The sequence below is a fragment of the Nakaseomyces glabratus genome, chromosome L (genome assembly GCF_010111755.1).
Source record: "Nakaseomyces glabratus chromosome L, complete sequence".
Classification (NCBI taxonomy): Eukaryota; Fungi; Ascomycota; class Saccharomycetes; order Saccharomycetales; family Saccharomycetaceae; genus Nakaseomyces; species Nakaseomyces glabratus.
The window spans coordinates 1,437,228-1,455,222 of record NC_088962.1 but is presented as its reverse complement, the minus strand read 5'-3'; the positions used below and the strand labels follow the sequence as shown (position 1 = coordinate 1,455,222).

The 17,995-nt window shown below is 48.5% G+C and overlaps 1 pseudogene across 1 annotated transcript; it reads right to left on the bottom strand.

Annotated features, from left to right (window-relative positions):
- Nucleotides 1-2,182: 2,182 nt before the first annotated feature.
- On the bottom strand, nucleotides 2,183-15,746 carry EPA11 (annotated as a pseudogene). The gene has a single exon. A coding segment is annotated over exon 1 (13,564 nt).
- Nucleotides 15,747-17,995: the final 2,249 nt, after the last annotated feature.

The following is a 17,995-nucleotide window of genomic DNA, read 5'->3' as shown; positions in this document are numbered from 1 at the left end:
TAAAAAAAAGTAAATGGGTTTCTTAATATTTTTTCGTGATATGTAGTTCATTAATAATATATTTATAACAATAATAAAGCAATACTATATATCTTCCCAGCTTTTACTCTTCAGGGACAGAATATTTCCATATTGAGGTATTCTCTTAAGAATCGCATCCCTAGTATGGACGAGAAATAAACTATTACCGGATAAGAGAAACATCTGAAATTGCAGAGCTTGACATACGTTACTTCCTAATACTTGGTTAATAACTTACAAGAAAAAAATATCGAGATTATCTGAACGCAAGTGAAACTAGGGAACCAAATGATGATAAAAATCAATAGGGACATCTTTGGTTACTGTTTATTCATTTAGGTAGTCCTCAATTTGAGAATTCAGCTCTAACACAAATACTCGTGTGTACGTAGTGTTCAGTTCACTTATATGTGTCTATAAAAGGACTCATGATAATAGATATTTGTACTATAGATAAGTTTCATCTTAGTCTTCTGGAATTAATTATGTGACGTATTTGTTTGATCATACATTACCATTTGAATAACTTTTGGAAAGAAAAGGACATAATTACAGAAATAAGAGGTTTCACAGGATTAAAAAGCATAAAAACATACTACAATATACTTGTGTTTTTGAATACATATCAACTGCAAAAACAGCTTGATAACAGAAATAAAAAATAGCAAATTATTATATTAATACCAAAATATGTAAAATGTCGAGAATTAAAATAAATCATGCTGGTAGTATGAAAATAAGGGTTTGATTTTGAGTAGGAATTTTGAAAGGAAAGAGTTATTATCTTTCAGGTATTGTCTGTTCGACAAGGACAAGTATGAGAATGCTTAAAGCATGCGTAGTTATTTGCTTTAGCGGAATAAAACTGAATTGATAGGAGTTTTTCATTCATCTTATTCATAGAATACTTCATGGGTATTTGATCAAATTTTGAAATATGTAAATGAATGAGTCAATCAGTGAATATTTAATCTGTCTAGAAGTAGTTTAGTGTCTATGTGGCAACCGATAAAACTATAGATTGTTCTACCAGTGTGTTCGTCAATTATGTTTGAGAGAAAAGTATAAAAATTGGGTTCCGTGCCGCGTATTGCGGGTTATCTCAAAAATGTTAGTGTATTATTTCATTTTTGTTAAAAAAATATGATTGGATGTATTGTTTACTGTTTCTGGTGAACTCTTTCCATTAGTGCAAGTATACTTCATTCTCAATTAAGGTGCAATACCTTATTTGATATTGTATCAATTCGAAGCAGATAGAAAGCTTTTGGTACATTTTATCATATGGCTAAGAGGTTGAAGCTACCCCGATGATATTTGTTCCCACTATTAGAGTAAACTATAATAAAAATTAATTCTAATTTTATTCCATTTTAATCTAAATTGTTCAATTTGGTTGTTAATCATTCAATACATAGCATTTTAAAGCTTGTCTATCTAAACATAACTGAATAAAGCACTGAGGACTAAATTTTTATTTAGTTTTGTCCTAAAAATGTTACGGGAAATTTAAGTATTTATTATACTTTATCTAACTTAAATAATTTCAATTATCGATACTACAGTATCCAATGATAAACAAAACATATTTTTCTGAAAGGTCCTAAATGTGTGGCTAGGAATGGATCTAGCCTCGGATTGTGACTGTTTTGGGTCTTATTTCATGGGTACTTTTTTATTTTATTTTTTTGTAATCAAATTGAAATTCCATTAAATAGATTTCCTTCTATTATATACGGATTGTGAGATAAAAGAGTTTCAGTTTCAATCACTTTATGACATTGTAGATTAGTATAATTGCATTATAATTAAGACACTGATATCAAAATATCGTCTTCTCCTCTATTTATTGTCTGGCATACACAAAACCACAGGGGATAACATAAAATGGTTGTAAAATACATGTACAGATCTTGAAATTATGTAATGGTTAAGTAAATGATAAACTCGTTAACAGAAAGTGTCACACTATGCCAATAATAGGATAACTTTGTCTTTCACATTCCATATAATATTGAATTGAAACAAATCTATTAATCCGAAAGAAGAAACACCCTATCGAAAACATATATGTAAGAACATTTGTTTTTATAGCACATGCTTCCGAAAATATATCGATAGCTTGCTTGTACTTAACTAGAGACACTAGTCTAGAGTTAATTTAGATTGTACATAGCACTATTAGCACTAAACCAAAGATAGGCAGTCCACCATTTCTTAGCGTGATAGCTACTTTTGGTGCGCTACCTTCAGCAACATTAATTGTGAATGAAGGTGTTGGGATAACTTTTGATTGGATATAAACTGAGTCATTTGAAGAAACTGGAGTGGCAAAAGAAGAACTACTTATCACATTCTCCGTAGAGGTGATAACTCTTGAAGAGGCGCTTATCGAGGAAGTAGGAGCTGTTTCAACGGCCTCTGAGTCTTTCAAAGAAGTTGATAAGTGAGACACTGGTTAGGTTGTATCGGAATTCCTTTTCGAGTCTGAATTAATTTGTAATGCTGTGGATTTAACGGAACTGTTCAGCTCGGTAGTCGTTCCATCTATGTTTCCTGGTGTGGGTAACGTATTACTGGAGATTTTAGATACCTTACCAGTAGATATCTTACCAGAATTCTCACTTTGGGGTACCGAATATGAATAGGTTAAAGATGATTTCAATGATTGCGTACTAAACAAACTGTTTTTATCATCAATTAGTGTCGTGTAGTCGGCCTCGCCGGCATCACTTGGCTTCAATGGGATCGTGGTGGTGATCGTCGTAGGCTTGCCGTCAGAGTCCTTCGTAGTGATGTGCGAAACAAGGTCGGTCTCAAACTCACCGTTGCCCTTGTCAATCGTCGTCGTGTAGTCGGCCTCGCCGGCATCACTTGGCTTCAATGGGATCGTGGTGGTGATCGTCGTAGGCTTGCCGTCAGAGTCCTTCGTAGTGATGTGCGAAACAAGGTCGGTCTCAAACTCACCGTTGCCCTTGTCAATCGTCGTCGTGTAGTCGGCCTCGCCGGCATCACTTGGCTTCAATGGGATCGTGGTGGTGATCGTCGTAGGCTTGCCGTCAGAGTCCTTCGTAGTGATGTGCGAAACAAGGTCGGTCTCAAACTCACCGTTGCCCTTGTCAATCGTCGTCGTGTAGTCGGCCTCGCCGGCATCACTTGGCTTCAATGGGATCGTGGTGGTGATCGTCGTAGGCTTGCCGTCAGAGTCCTTCGTAGTGATGTGCGAAACAAGGTCGGTCTCAAACTCACCGTTGCCCTTGTCAATCGTCGTCGTGTAGTCGGCCTCGCCGGCATCACTTGGCTTCAATGGGATCGTGGTGGTGATCGTCGTAGGCTTGCCGTCAGAGTCCTTCGTAGTGATGTGCGAAACAAGGTCGGTCTCAAACTCACCGTTGCCCTTGTCAATCGTCGTCGTGTAGTCGGCCTCGCCGGCATCACTTGGCTTCAATGGGATCGTGGTGGTGATCGTCGTAGGCTTGCCGTCAGAGTCCTTCGTAGTGATGTGCGAAACAAGGTCGGTCTCAAACTCACCGTTGCCCTTGTCAATCGTCGTCGTGTAGTCGGCCTCGCCGGCATCACTTGGCTTCAATGGGATCGTGGTGGTGATCGTCGTAGGCTTGCCGTCAGAGTCCTTCGTAGTGATGTGCGAAACAAGGTCGGTCTCAAACTCACCGTTGCCCTTGTCAATCGTCGTCGTGTAGTCGGCCTCGCCGGCATCACTTGGCTTCAATGGGATCGTGGTGGTGATCGTCGTAGGCTTGCCGTCAGAGTCCTTCGTAGTGATGTGCGAAACAAGGTCGGTCTCAAACTCACCGTTGCCCTTGTCAATCGTCGTCGTGTAGTCGGCCTCGCCGGCATCACTTGGCTTCAATGGGATCGTGGTGGTGATCGTCGTAGGCTTGCCGTCAGAGTCCTTCGTAGTGATGTGCGAAACAAGGTCGGTCTCAAACTCACCGTTGCCCTTGTCAATCGTCGTCGTGTAGTCGGCCTCGCCGGCATCACTTGGCTTCAATGGGATCGTGGTGGTGATCGTCGTAGGCTTGCCGTCAGAGTCCTTCGTAGTGATGTGCGAAACAAGGTCGGTCTCAAACTCACCGTTGCCCTTGTCAATCGTCGTCGTGTAGTCGGCCTCGCCGGCATCACTTGGCTTCAATGGGATCGTGGTGGTGATCGTCGTAGGCTTGCCGTCAGAGTCCTTCGTAGTGATGTGCGAAACAAGGTCGGTCTCAAACTCACCGTTGCCCTTGTCAATCGTCGTCGTGTAGTCGGCCTCGCCGGCATCACTTGGCTTCAATGGGATCGTGGTGGTGATCGTCGTAGGCTTGCCGTCAGAGTCCTTCGTAGTGATGTGCGAAACAAGGTCGGTCTCAAACTCACCGTTGCCCTTGTCAATCGTCGTCGTGTAGTCGGCCTCGCCGGCATCACTTGGCTTCAATGGGATCGTGGTGGTGATCGTCGTAGGCTTGCCGTCAGAGTCCTTCGTAGTGATGTGCGAAACAAGGTCGGTCTCAAACTCACCGTTGCCCTTGTCAATCGTCGTCGTGTAGTCGGCCTCGCCGGCATCACTTGGCTTCAATGGGATCGTGGTGGTGATCGTCGTAGGCTTGCCGTCAGAGTCCTTCGTAGTGATGTGCGAAACAAGGTCGGTCTCAAACTCACCGTTGCCCTTGTCAATCGTCGTCGTGTAGTCGGCCTCGCCGGCATCACTTGGCTTCAATGGGATCGTGGTGGTGATCGTCGTAGGCTTGCCGTCAGAGTCCTTCGTAGTGATGTGCGAAACAAGGTCGGTCTCAAACTCACCGTTGCCCTTGTCAATCGTCGTCGTGTAGTCGGCCTCGCCGGCATCACTTGGCTTCAATGGGATCGTGGTGGTGATCGTCGTAGGCTTGCCGTCAGAGTCCTTCGTAGTGATGTGCGAAACAAGGTCGGTCTCAAACTCACCGTTGCCCTTGTCAATCGTCGTCGTGTAGTCGGCCTCGCCGGCATCACTTGGCTTCAATGGGATCGTGGTGGTGATCGTCGTAGGCTTGCCGTCAGAGTCCTTCGTAGTGATGTGCGAAACAAGGTCGGTCTCAAACTCACCGTTGCCCTTGTCAATCGTCGTCGTGTAGTCGGCCTCGCCGGCATCACTTGGCTTCAATGGGATCGTGGTGGTGATCGTCGTAGGCTTGCCGTCAGAGTCCTTCGTAGTGATGTGCGAAACAAGGTCGGTCTCAAACTCACCGTTGCCCTTGTCAATCGTCGTCGTGTAGTCGGCCTCGCCGGCATCACTTGGCTTCAATGGGATCGTGGTGGTGATCGTCGTAGGCTTGCCGTCAGAGTCCTTCGTAGTGATGTGCGAAACAAGGTCGGTCTCAAACTCACCGTTGCCCTTGTCAATCGTCGTCGTGTAGTCGGCCTCGCCGGCATCACTTGGCTTCAATGGGATCGTGGTGGTGATCGTCGTAGGCTTGCCGTCAGAGTCCTTCGTAGTGATGTGCGAAACAAGGTCGGTCTCAAACTCACCGTTGCCCTTGTCAATCGTCGTCGTGTAGTCGGCCTCGCCGGCATCACTTGGCTTCAATGGGATCGTGGTGGTGATCGTCGTAGGCTTGCCGTCAGAGTCCTTCGTAGTGATGTGCGAAACAAGGTCGGTCTCAAACTCACCGTTGCCCTTGTCAATCGTCGTCGTGTAGTCGGCCTCGCCGGCATCACTTGGCTTCAATGGGATCGTGGTGGTGATCGTCGTAGGCTTGCCGTCAGAGTCCTTCGTAGTGATGTGCGAAACAAGGTCGGTCTCAAACTCACCGTTGCCCTTGTCAATCGTCGTCGTGTAGTCGGCCTCGCCGGCATCACTTGGCTTCAATGGGATCGTGGTGGTGATCGTCGTAGGCTTGCCGTCAGAGTCCTTCGTAGTGATGTGCGAAACAAGGTCGGTCTCAAACTCACCGTTGCCCTTGTCAATCGTCGTCGTGTAGTCGGCCTCGCCGGCATCACTTGGCTTCAATGGGATCGTGGTGGTGATCGTCGTAGGCTTGCCGTCAGAGTCCTTCGTAGTGATGTGCGAAACAAGGTCGGTCTCAAACTCACCGTTGCCCTTGTCAATCGTCGTCGTGTAGTCGGCCTCGCCGGCATCACTTGGCTTCAATGGGATCGTGGTGGTGATCGTCGTAGGCTTGCCGTCAGAGTCCTTCGTAGTGATGTGCGAAACAAGGTCGGTCTCAAACTCACCGTTGCCCTTGTCAATCGTCGTCGTGTAGTCGGCCTCGCCGGCATCACTTGGCTTCAATGGGATCGTGGTGGTGATCGTCGTAGGCTTGCCGTCAGAGTCCTTCGTAGTGATGTGCGAAACAAGGTCGGTCTCAAACTCACCGTTGCCCTTGTCAATCGTCGTCGTGTAGTCGGCCTCGCCGGCATCACTTGGCTTCAATGGGATCGTGGTGGTGATCGTCGTAGGCTTGCCGTCAGAGTCCTTCGTAGTGATGTGCGAAACAAGGTCGGTCTCAAACTCACCGTTGCCCTTGTCAATCGTCGTCGTGTAGTCGGCCTCGCCGGCATCACTTGGCTTCAATGGGATCGTGGTGGTGATCGTCGTAGGCTTGCCGTCAGAGTCCTTCGTAGTGATGTGCGAAACAAGGTCGGTCTCAAACTCACCGTTGCCCTTGTCAATCGTCGTCGTGTAGTCGGCCTCGCCGGCATCACTTGGCTTCAATGGGATCGTGGTGGTGATCGTCGTAGGCTTGCCGTCAGAGTCCTTCGTAGTGATGTGCGAAACAAGGTCGGTCTCAAACTCACCGTTGCCCTTGTCAATCGTCGTCGTGTAGTCGGCCTCGCCGGCATCACTTGGCTTCAATGGGATCGTGGTGGTGATCGTCGTAGGCTTGCCGTCAGAGTCCTTCGTAGTGATGTGCGAAACAAGGTCGGTCTCAAACTCACCGTTGCCCTTGTCAATCGTCGTCGTGTAGTCGGCCTCGCCGGCATCACTTGGCTTCAATGGGATCGTGGTGGTGATCGTCGTAGGCTTGCCGTCAGAGTCCTTCGTAGTGATGTGCGAAACAAGGTCGGTCTCAAACTCACCGTTGCCCTTGTCAATCGTCGTCGTGTAGTCGGCCTCGCCGGCATCACTTGGCTTCAATGGGATCGTGGTGGTGATCGTCGTAGGCTTGCCGTCAGAGTCCTTCGTAGTGATGTGCGAAACAAGGTCGGTCTCAAACTCACCGTTGCCCTTGTCAATCGTCGTCGTGTAGTCGGCCTCGCCGGCATCACTTGGCTTCAATGGGATCGTGGTGGTGATCGTCGTAGGCTTGCCGTCAGAGTCCTTCGTAGTGATGTGCGAAACAAGGTCGGTCTCAAACTCACCGTTGCCCTTGTCAATCGTCGTCGTGTAGTCGGCCTCGCCGGCATCACTTGGCTTCAATGGGATCGTGGTGGTGATCGTCGTAGGCTTGCCGTCAGAGTCCTTCGTAGTGATGTGCGAAACAAGGTCGGTCTCAAACTCACCGTTGCCCTTGTCAATCGTCGTCGTGTAGTCGGCCTCGCCGGCATCACTTGGCTTCAATGGGATCGTGGTGGTGATCGTCGTAGGCTTGCCGTCAGAGTCCTTCGTAGTGATGTGCGAAACAAGGTCGGTCTCAAACTCACCGTTGCCCTTGTCAATCGTCGTCGTGTAGTCGGCCTCGCCGGCATCACTTGGCTTCAATGGGATCGTGGTGGTGATCGTCGTAGGCTTGCCGTCAGAGTCCTTCGTAGTGATGTGCGAAACAAGGTCGGTCTCAAACTCACCGTTGCCCTTGTCAATCGTCGTCGTGTAGTCGGCCTCGCCGGCATCACTTGGCTTCAATGGGATCGTGGTGGTGATCGTCGTAGGCTTGCCGTCAGAGTCCTTCGTAGTGATGTGCGAAACAAGGTCGGTCTCAAACTCACCGTTGCCCTTGTCAATCGTCGTCGTGTAGTCGGCCTCGCCGGCATCACTTGGCTTCAATGGGATCGTGGTGGTGATCGTCGTAGGCTTGCCGTCAGAGTCCTTCGTAGTGATGTGCGAAACAAGGTCGGTCTCAAACTCACCGTTGCCCTTGTCAATCGTCGTCGTGTAGTCGGCCTCGCCGGCATCACTTGGCTTCAATGGGATCGTGGTGGTGATCGTCGTAGGCTTGCCGTCAGAGTCCTTCGTAGTGATGTGCGAAACAAGGTCGGTCTCAAACTCACCGTTGCCCTTGTCAATCGTCGTCGTGTAGTCGGCCTCGCCGGCATCACTTGGCTTCAATGGGATCGTGGTGGTGATCGTCGTAGGCTTGCCGTCAGAGTCCTTCGTAGTGATGTGCGAAACAAGGTCGGTCTCAAACTCACCGTTGCCCTTGTCAATCGTCGTCGTGTAGTCGGCCTCGCCGGCATCACTTGGCTTCAATGGGATCGTGGTGGTGATCGTCGTAGGCTTGCCGTCAGAGTCCTTCGTAGTGATGTGCGAAACAAGGTCGGTCTCAAACTCACCGTTGCCCTTGTCAATCGTCGTCGTGTAGTCGGCCTCGCCGGCATCACTTGGCTTCAATGGGATCGTGGTGGTGATCGTCGTAGGCTTGCCGTCAGAGTCCTTCGTAGTGATGTGCGAAACAAGGTCGGTCTCAAACTCACCGTTGCCCTTGTCAATCGTCGTCGTGTAGTCGGCCTCGCCGGCATCACTTGGCTTCAATGGGATCGTGGTGGTGATCGTCGTAGGCTTGCCGTCAGAGTCCTTCGTAGTGATGTGCGAAACAAGGTCGGTCTCAAACTCACCGTTGCCCTTGTCAATCGTCGTCGTGTAGTCGGCCTCGCCGGCATCACTTGGCTTCAATGGGATCGTGGTGGTGATCGTCGTAGGCTTGCCGTCAGAGTCCTTCGTAGTGATGTGCGAAACAAGGTCGGTCTCAAACTCACCGTTGCCCTTGTCAATCGTCGTCGTGTAGTCGGCCTCGCCGGCATCACTTGGCTTCAATGGGATCGTGGTGGTGATCGTCGTAGGCTTGCCGTCAGAGTCCTTCGTAGTGATGTGCGAAACAAGGTCGGTCTCAAACTCACCGTTGCCCTTGTCAATCGTCGTCGTGTAGTCGGCCTCGCCGGCATCACTTGGCTTCAATGGGATCGTGGTGGTGATCGTCGTAGGCTTGCCGTCAGAGTCCTTCGTAGTGATGTGCGAAACAAGGTCGGTCTCAAACTCACCGTTGCCCTTGTCAATCGTCGTCGTGTAGTCGGCCTCGCCGGCATCACTTGGCTTCAATGGGATCGTGGTGGTGATCGTCGTAGGCTTGCCGTCAGAGTCCTTCGTAGTGATGTGCGAAACAAGGTCGGTCTCAAACTCACCGTTGCCCTTGTCAATCGTCGTCGTGTAGTCGGCCTCGCCGGCATCACTTGGCTTCAATGGGATCGTGGTGGTGATCGTCGTAGGCTTGCCGTCAGAGTCCTTCGTAGTGATGTGCGAAACAAGGTCGGTCTCAAACTCACCGTTGCCCTTGTCAATCGTCGTCGTGTAGTCGGCCTCGCCGGCATCACTTGGCTTCAATGGGATCGTGGTGGTGATCGTCGTAGGCTTGCCGTCAGAGTCCTTCGTAGTGATGTGCGAAACAAGGTCGGTCTCAAACTCACCGTTGCCCTTGTCAATCGTCGTCGTGTAGTCGGCCTCGCCGGCATCACTTGGCTTCAATGGGATCGTGGTGGTGATCGTCGTAGGCTTGCCGTCAGAGTCCTTCGTAGTGATGTGCGAAACAAGGTCGGTCTCAAACTCACCGTTGCCCTTGTCAATCGTCGTCGTGTAGTCGGCCTCGCCGGCATCACTTGGCTTCAATGGGATCGTGGTGGTGATCGTCGTAGGCTTGCCGTCAGAGTCCTTCGTAGTGATGTGCGAAACAAGGTCGGTCTCAAACTCACCGTTGCCCTTGTCAATCGTCGTCGTGTAGTCGGCCTCGCCGGCATCACTTGGCTTCAATGGGATCGTGGTGGTGATCGTCGTAGGCTTGCCGTCAGAGTCCTTCGTAGTGATGTGCGAAACAAGGTCGGTCTCAAACTCACCGTTGCCCTTGTCAATCGTCGTCGTGTAGTCGGCCTCGCCGGCATCACTTGGCTTCAATGGGATCGTGGTGGTGATCGTCGTAGGCTTGCCGTCAGAGTCCTTCGTAGTGATGTGCGAAACAAGGTCGGTCTCAAACTCACCGTTGCCCTTGTCAATCGTCGTCGTGTAGTCGGCCTCGCCGGCATCACTTGGCTTCAATGGGATCGTGGTGGTGATCGTCGTAGGCTTGCCGTCAGAGTCCTTCGTAGTGATGTGCGAAACAAGGTCGGTCTCAAACTCACCGTTGCCCTTGTCAATCGTCGTCGTGTAGTCGGCCTCGCCGGCATCACTTGGCTTCAATGGGATCGTGGTGGTGATCGTCGTAGGCTTGCCGTCAGAGTCCTTCGTAGTGATGTGCGAAACAAGGTCGGTCTCAAACTCACCGTTGCCCTTGTCAATCGTCGTCGTGTAGTCGGCCTCGCCGGCATCACTTGGCTTCAATGGGATCGTGGTGGTGATCGTCGTAGGCTTGCCGTCAGAGTCCTTCGTAGTGATGTGCGAAACAAGGTCGGTCTCAAACTCACCGTTGCCCTTGTCAATCGTCGTCGTGTAGTCGGCCTCGCCGGCATCACTTGGCTTCAATGGGATCGTGGTGGTGATCGTCGTAGGCTTGCCGTCAGAGTCCTTCGTAGTGATGTGCGAAACAAGGTCGGTCTCAAACTCACCGTTGCCCTTGTCAATCGTCGTCGTGTAGTCGGCCTCGCCGGCATCACTTGGCTTCAATGGGATCGTGGTGGTGATCGTCGTAGGCTTGCCGTCAGAGTCCTTCGTAGTGATGTGCGAAACAAGGTCGGTCTCAAACTCACCGTTGCCCTTGTCAATCGTCGTCGTGTAGTCGGCCTCGCCGGCATCACTTGGCTTCAATGGGATCGTGGTGGTGATCGTCGTAGGCTTGCCGTCAGAGTCCTTCGTAGTGATGTGCGAAACAAGGTCGGTCTCAAACTCACCGTTGCCCTTGTCAATCGTCGTCGTGTAGTCGGCCTCGCCGGCATCACTTGGCTTCAATGGGATCGTGGTGGTGATCGTCGTAGGCTTGCCGTCAGAGTCCTTCGTAGTGATGTGCGAAACAAGGTCGGTCTCAAACTCACCGTTGCCCTTGTCAATCGTCGTCGTGTAGTCGGCCTCGCCGGCATCACTTGGCTTCAATGGGATCGTGGTGGTGATCGTCGTAGGCTTGCCGTCAGAGTCCTTCGTAGTGATGTGCGAAACAAGGTCGGTCTCAAACTCACCGTTGCCCTTGTCAATCGTCGTCGTGTAGTCGGCCTCGCCGGCATCACTTGGCTTCAATGGGATCGTGGTGGTGATCGTCGTAGGCTTGCCGTCAGAGTCCTTCGTAGTGATGTGCGAAACAAGGTCGGTCTCAAACTCACCGTTGCCCTTGTCAATCGTCGTCGTGTAGTCGGCCTCGCCGGCATCACTTGGCTTCAATGGGATCGTGGTGGTGATCGTCGTAGGCTTGCCGTCAGAGTCCTTCGTAGTGATGTGCGAAACAAGGTCGGTCTCAAACTCACCGTTGCCCTTGTCAATCGTCGTCGTGTAGTCGGCCTCGCCGGCATCACTTGGCTTCAATGGGATCGTGGTGGTGATCGTCGTAGGCTTGCCGTCAGAGTCCTTCGTAGTGATGTGCGAAACAAGGTCGGTCTCAAACTCACCGTTGCCCTTGTCAATCGTCGTCGTGTAGTCGGCCTCGCCGGCATCACTTGGCTTCAATGGGATCGTGGTGGTGATCGTCGTAGGCTTGCCGTCAGAGTCCTTCGTAGTGATGTGCGAAACAAGGTCGGTCTCAAACTCACCGTTGCCCTTGTCAATCGTCGTCGTGTAGTCGGCCTCACCTTCGGTGGAACAACTCCATACTATGAAGCATATCAATGAGGTGCTGTGAGTCGTCATGTATTCGTCCGTAGTTGCATTGAACAGTGTGCTGTCAGTAATAATCTCACCCTTATCATTCGTGGTGATGAAGAACGAGATCCAGTCCGTCTCAACATAGTCCGCAGCAGTGGTGGCTGTGATCGTCACAGGTGGGGACTGTACGTCCTGGTGCTGCTAGTGGTGATCAACCACCAAACTCGTTGGTGGTCGTCAGTAGCTGATGACCAGGTACTCAGTCACTTCGTTGCCCAGATCAACAGTCTTGGTCTCGGCAGGAGGCGCAGGCCCGAACGACGTGTGAGGAGCCTCAGGCAAGTTGTACTCACGCGTAGCATTGAACAGTGTGCTGTCAGTAATAATCTCACCCTTATCATTCGTGGTGATGAAGAACGAGATCCAGTCCGTCTCAACATAGTCCGCAGCAGTGGTGGCTGTGATCGTCACAGGTGGGGGACTGTACGTCCTGGTGCTGCTAGTGGTGATCAACCCACCAAACTCGTTGGTGGTCGTCCAGTAGCTGATGACCAGGTACTCAGTCACTTCGTTGCCCAGATCAACAGTCTTGGTCTCGGCAGGAGGCGCAGGCCCGAACGACGTGTGAGGAGCCTCAGGCAAGTTGTAGTCACGCGTAGCATTGAACAGTGTGCTGTCAGTAATAATCTCACCCTTATCATTCGTGGTGATGAAGAACGAGATCCAGTCCGTCTCAACATAGTCCGCAGCAGTGGTGGCTGTGATCGTCACAGGTGGGGGACTGTACGTCCTGGTGCTGCTAGTGGTGATCAACCCACCAAACTCGTTGGTGGTCGTCCAGTAGCTGATGACCAGGTACTCAGTCACTTCGTTGCCCAGATCAACAGTCTTGGTCTCGGCAGGAGGCGCAGGCCCGAACGACGTGTGAGGAGCCTCAGGCAAGTTGTAGTCACGCGTAGCATTGAACAGTGTGCTGTCAGTAATAATCTCACCCTTATCATTCGTGGTGATGAAGAACGAGATCCAGTCCGTCTCAACATAGTCCGCAGCAGTGGTGGCTGTGATCGTCACAGGTGGGGGACTGTACGTCCTGGTGCTGCTAGTGGTGATCAACCCACCAAACTCGTTGGTGGTCGTCCAGTAGCTGATGACCAGGTACTCAGTCACTTCGTTGCCCAGATCAACAGTCTTGGTCTCGGCAGGAGGCGCAGGCCCGAACGACGTGTGAGGAGCCTCAGGCAAGTTGTAGTCACGCGTAGCATTGAACAGTGTGCTGTCAGTAATAATCTCACCCTTATCATTCGTGGTGATGAAGAACGAGATCCAGTCCGTCTCAACATAGTCCGCAGCAGTGGTGGCTGTGATCGTCACAGGTGGGGGACTGTACGTCCTGGTGCTGCTAGTGGTGATCAACCCACCAAACTCGTTGGTGGTCGTCCAGTAGCTGATGACCAGGTACTCAGTCACTTCGTTGCCCAGATCAACAGTCTTGGTCTCGGCAGGAGGCGCAGGCCCGAACGACGTGTGAGGAGCCTCAGGCAAGTTGTAGTCACGCGTAGCATTGAACAGTGTGCTGTCAGTAATAATCTCACCCTTATCATTCGTGGTGATGAAGAACGAGATCCAGTCCGTCTCAACATAGTCCGCAGCAGTGGTGGCTGTGATCGTCACAGGTGGGGGACTGTACGTCCTGGTGCTGCTAGTGGTGATCAACCCACCAAACTCGTTGGTGGTCGTCCAGTAGCTGATGACCAGGTACTCAGTCACTTCGTTGCCCAGATCAACAGTCTTGGTCTCGGCAGGAGGCGCAGGCCCGAACGACGTGTGAGGAGCCTCAGGCAAGTTGTAGTCACGCGTAGCATTGAACAGTGTGCTGTCAGTAATAATCTCACCCTTATCATTCGTGGTGATGAAGAACGAGATCCAGTCCGTCTCAACATAGTCCGCAGCAGTGGTGGCTGTGATCGTCACAGGTGGGGGACTGTACGTCCTGGTGCTGCTAGTGGTGATCAACCCACCAAACTCGTTGGTGGTCGTCCAGTAGCTGATGACCAGGTACTCAGTCACTTCGTTGCCCAGATCAACAGTCTTGGTCTCGGCAGGAGGCGCAGGCCCGAACGACGTGTGAGGAGCCTCAGGCAAGTTGTAGTCACGCGTAGCATTGAACAGTGTGCTGTCAGTAATAATCTCACCCTTATCATTCGTGGTGATGAAGAACGAGATCCAGTCCGTCTCAACATAGTCCGCAGCAGTGGTGGCTGTGATCGTCACAGGTGGGGGACTGTACGTCCTGGTGCTGCTAGTGGTGATCAACCCACCAAACTCGTTGGTGGTCGTCCAGTAGCTGATGACCAGGTACTCAGTCACTTCGTTGCCCAGATCAACAGTCTTGGTCTCGGCAGGAGGCGCAGGCCCGAACGACGTGTGAGGAGCCTCAGGCAAGTTGTAGTCACGCGTAGCATTGAACAGTGTGCTGTCAGTAATAATCTCACCCTTATCATTCGTGGTGATGAAGAACGAGATCCAGTCCGTCTCAACATATGTCCGCAGCCAAGTGGTGGCTGTGATCGTCGTCACAGTGTGGGGGGACTGTATGTTTCGTATCGTTGCTTCTCGTGTAGTTATCACTGAACCCACTTCATTTGTTGTAGTCCAGTAGCTAATGACCAGGTACTCCGTCACTTCGTTGCCTAGATCAATTAGTTTTCGTCACGGGGGGAGGAGCAGGACCATATAATTTGATAGTAGTCCGAACAGTAGTGGTTGGTTTGCCATTTTGATCAGTCTTTGTAATGTGAGATATCAAGTCGGTTTCGTATTCACCATTGCCTTTGTCAATTGTTGTTGTATAATCATCCTCTGGAGGAATGTAGCATTTTTTATTAACTGGATCGTAAAAGCCTTCTTTACAGACAGGATTGTTAGCCTGGTCAGCGCAAGGTGTAGCGACGTAGTATATGGTGCTTGTAACGGGTAGTTCATTAGCTCCTAGCGCAGTAGTAACATACTGTGTGCTGTATGTTGTTGTCGAATTTATGGACCTACAATTTAGTTGATATCCAATGCGTGCGGGACATTCAGCACCATCGGGGACGGAAAAAAACATACCCGAAAAATCTGTTAGTGGAGCCGGAGAATCGTTGAAATAATAAGAAAAGTCTAATTGGGAACCACCATCTCTGTTGTTGAAGAAAAGCCTTAGTGGGTAATAAACACCTTTTTCAAGGTAGACTGTAACATTCTTATCTTGATTGGGCCACAGGTTGTAGGCAAGAAACTCACCAAGATTGTTCTTCGTTGCTTCTCGATTACAACAATCAAACGCGTTAGTTGCACCCAAATTTAAAAGTAATAGATCATCGGCTAACAATTTGAATGTATATTTACCACTTTGTTTGGGTGCCAAGTAACCGAACAACACCATTGTGAAGTTGGTGACTGTGATTGGTTGTGGGAAATTAAAGCCAGCTGGCAAAGTATCAACTTTAGGAGAACAATCCTTATTCTTTGCTAAGAAATTTAGTGGCCCAACAACGCCATCAGCCTTTCCGAGTAGTTTATTCTTCAAATAGCCGGAACGAGGAAATTCTGGATCCTTATACGTTGCATTCCAACAGTATCCATTGTTACCATCCATAGGGTAGGCGTACACTTCCAGAGATAAACCAGGCGTAAGTTGTGTGCCCACAGAAGGAGAACAACCCACTGGGTAATTAGGAGCATTTGATAAAAAATCTCTTTTCTCTAGAAAGATGTTCTCGAAGTTATACGCACTTGCGCATTGTATAATCAATAATAAGCATATGAAAAAATTGGACAGCATTTTGTCGGGATTTTCTTTATTCCAAAAATGAGTCTTTGCAATATATTTTAATTATAAGTCTGATAAATGCTCACTTTAACCTATAGATAATATATTGTATTTGTGATTTATTGATTTATTTCGTCTTATAACGGTATTCCTTAATAAATGCAGTAAGTAATAACCAATTCTGGTATTTGTATAAATGAAGATTATGGAACTTTGAAATTGGAAGATAAAATTTATCAAGGCATACAAGTATAAATAGATAAATTTTGTAAAGAAGCAAGCCTCTAGTTATCCATATTGGTACATATATATATATATATTATCTAGAACATAAATTCTTTTAAATTCAACGGTTAGTTAGCTGAAGGTTCTGTTGGGTTTATAGGGACAAACTGAACATGGATGCAAAAAATGTTAAGTATAAAGTACTTCCAAACTTCGAGGAAAATCCTGAACTGTTTCTGCAAGGAGTTATTAATAATTATGGAGTTGAAAAGGCAAAAGGACAAGATAAGCCATTGTATTATGCGCGAAGTTATACTTGTGTGCCCGTTTATGGCATCGCTACATAAATATTGAATCAGACAAGAAAAACTGCATAAAAAACGGAGCAGTTAAAGAAGAAAGGGATAATAGAATTTCCGAACTTCTGGTACAATTAGTTATATGTTTCTGTACTTTTTTTTTTGCCTTTCTCCGAAGCTTTTAATCTAAAATGCTATCAAGGCGATATGTAATGAAGAAAGGATTTTCCTAAGAGAAAAGCTCTATGTCTTATTTCTTTTTAATATCTGCGTTATTTTTCGTTGTAGGCCAGTGAGTAGTAAGCACCCCTTAGATTCATGTTGCTGTTTGCATAATCCCAAGATTACACTAAGAGATTAATGTACTTAAATGGGCAAAAATGTTATTAAGACTAAACCTCAAACTAGAATTTTATCCCATGTACTAATCGTTCTTGATACTCCCCCTGTGCAGAGACTTCTTGAGAGGAGTGGGATATGAAATGGTTAATCCCGATCGTCCGGAGAAAGGCCAACTTCCTCAACAAATGAGAATTATAAGGTGCTGGTCCTGGTGCAACTTCCAGTTCTTATGTTTAAAGAGATAAGAATTATAGAGAAACACCTGCACAAATAATGCTTGTTTAGTCATTATGTCCTGGCAATAATCTTCTTTGCACGCGGGACCCAATCTAAATCCCGAATTAGTAAGTACCCTTCTTCAGAACAGAAAGGTGGGCAGATCCACCCGTCGGTTACTATGAATCGGAAAACTTCCAGTATTCAACACCGGCGAGATGCTTGTCCTTTCCACAAACCTTTCAACATTTTCCGGTGTTTCTTAGGTTCTCTATGCGTTACTAGTCAGTTTTGTAGTTCCGTGTACGAGACTCTCTAAGGGATTTTCCCATCCCGCAACTAGGATAACAAATTACTAATACGGGTACACTAAGCAGGGAATTGTTCAAGTCATCCTACTAATTTCGCGCATAAACGTCCGTAAACACAGAATTGCACGCACAAAATGCACTAAATTACATTGTGTTGCTCTAGACTAAAGAAACGGCTCGGAGTTAGGCCAATCGGGATTCTCTTCTCTTAATCACCCCCTTAAAGTGGGGGTGAGTTCCGATACATGGCAGGGTTCCTTCTGTGCTGACCGGTGTCTTCCATGGCAAAAGGCAATGTTCCGGTCGGGAAAATACCGCAGCAACTTGTGGGATGGACAAATATAGTCGTATATCTTGAGTAGGTTTGAAAAGTCTGACTAACAATCACCGGTACAACCAGCCTTTCTAATTACTCTTTGGGGATTTGCAGAAATTTGTAGAATTCTGTTTTTTCACAATACGTGTGGGTAACTAGAGGACACTACGAGTATAGGATTTCTGGTCGGGTGGAAGGAAGGGTTGGTTCAAGGGCAACGGCTAAAAAAGCATGCTATTGGTGATAGAATCAAACCGTCCTAAATCCGGACCCACGTTGGTTGGGTTTCTAATTGCTGTTTAATTGTAATATTAAAGGAGTGCAGACCCTACAGTAGCATTTCATTTTCATATATATGATCTGTTTGTGAATGGACGATTTGTGCTATGAGCTGAGAATTTCGTTTACTTGAATGATGCGTAGTTGTGCAGAATATTCCGCAAACTTTCTTGCTTCGGGGGCTGATTGTTGCTGTGTTGATTAGAAAGGGTAGTCGTTTTTATTGCTTAAAGAAATCGAAATCCCGTATTCTCAATCTTCTCAGCACAAAAT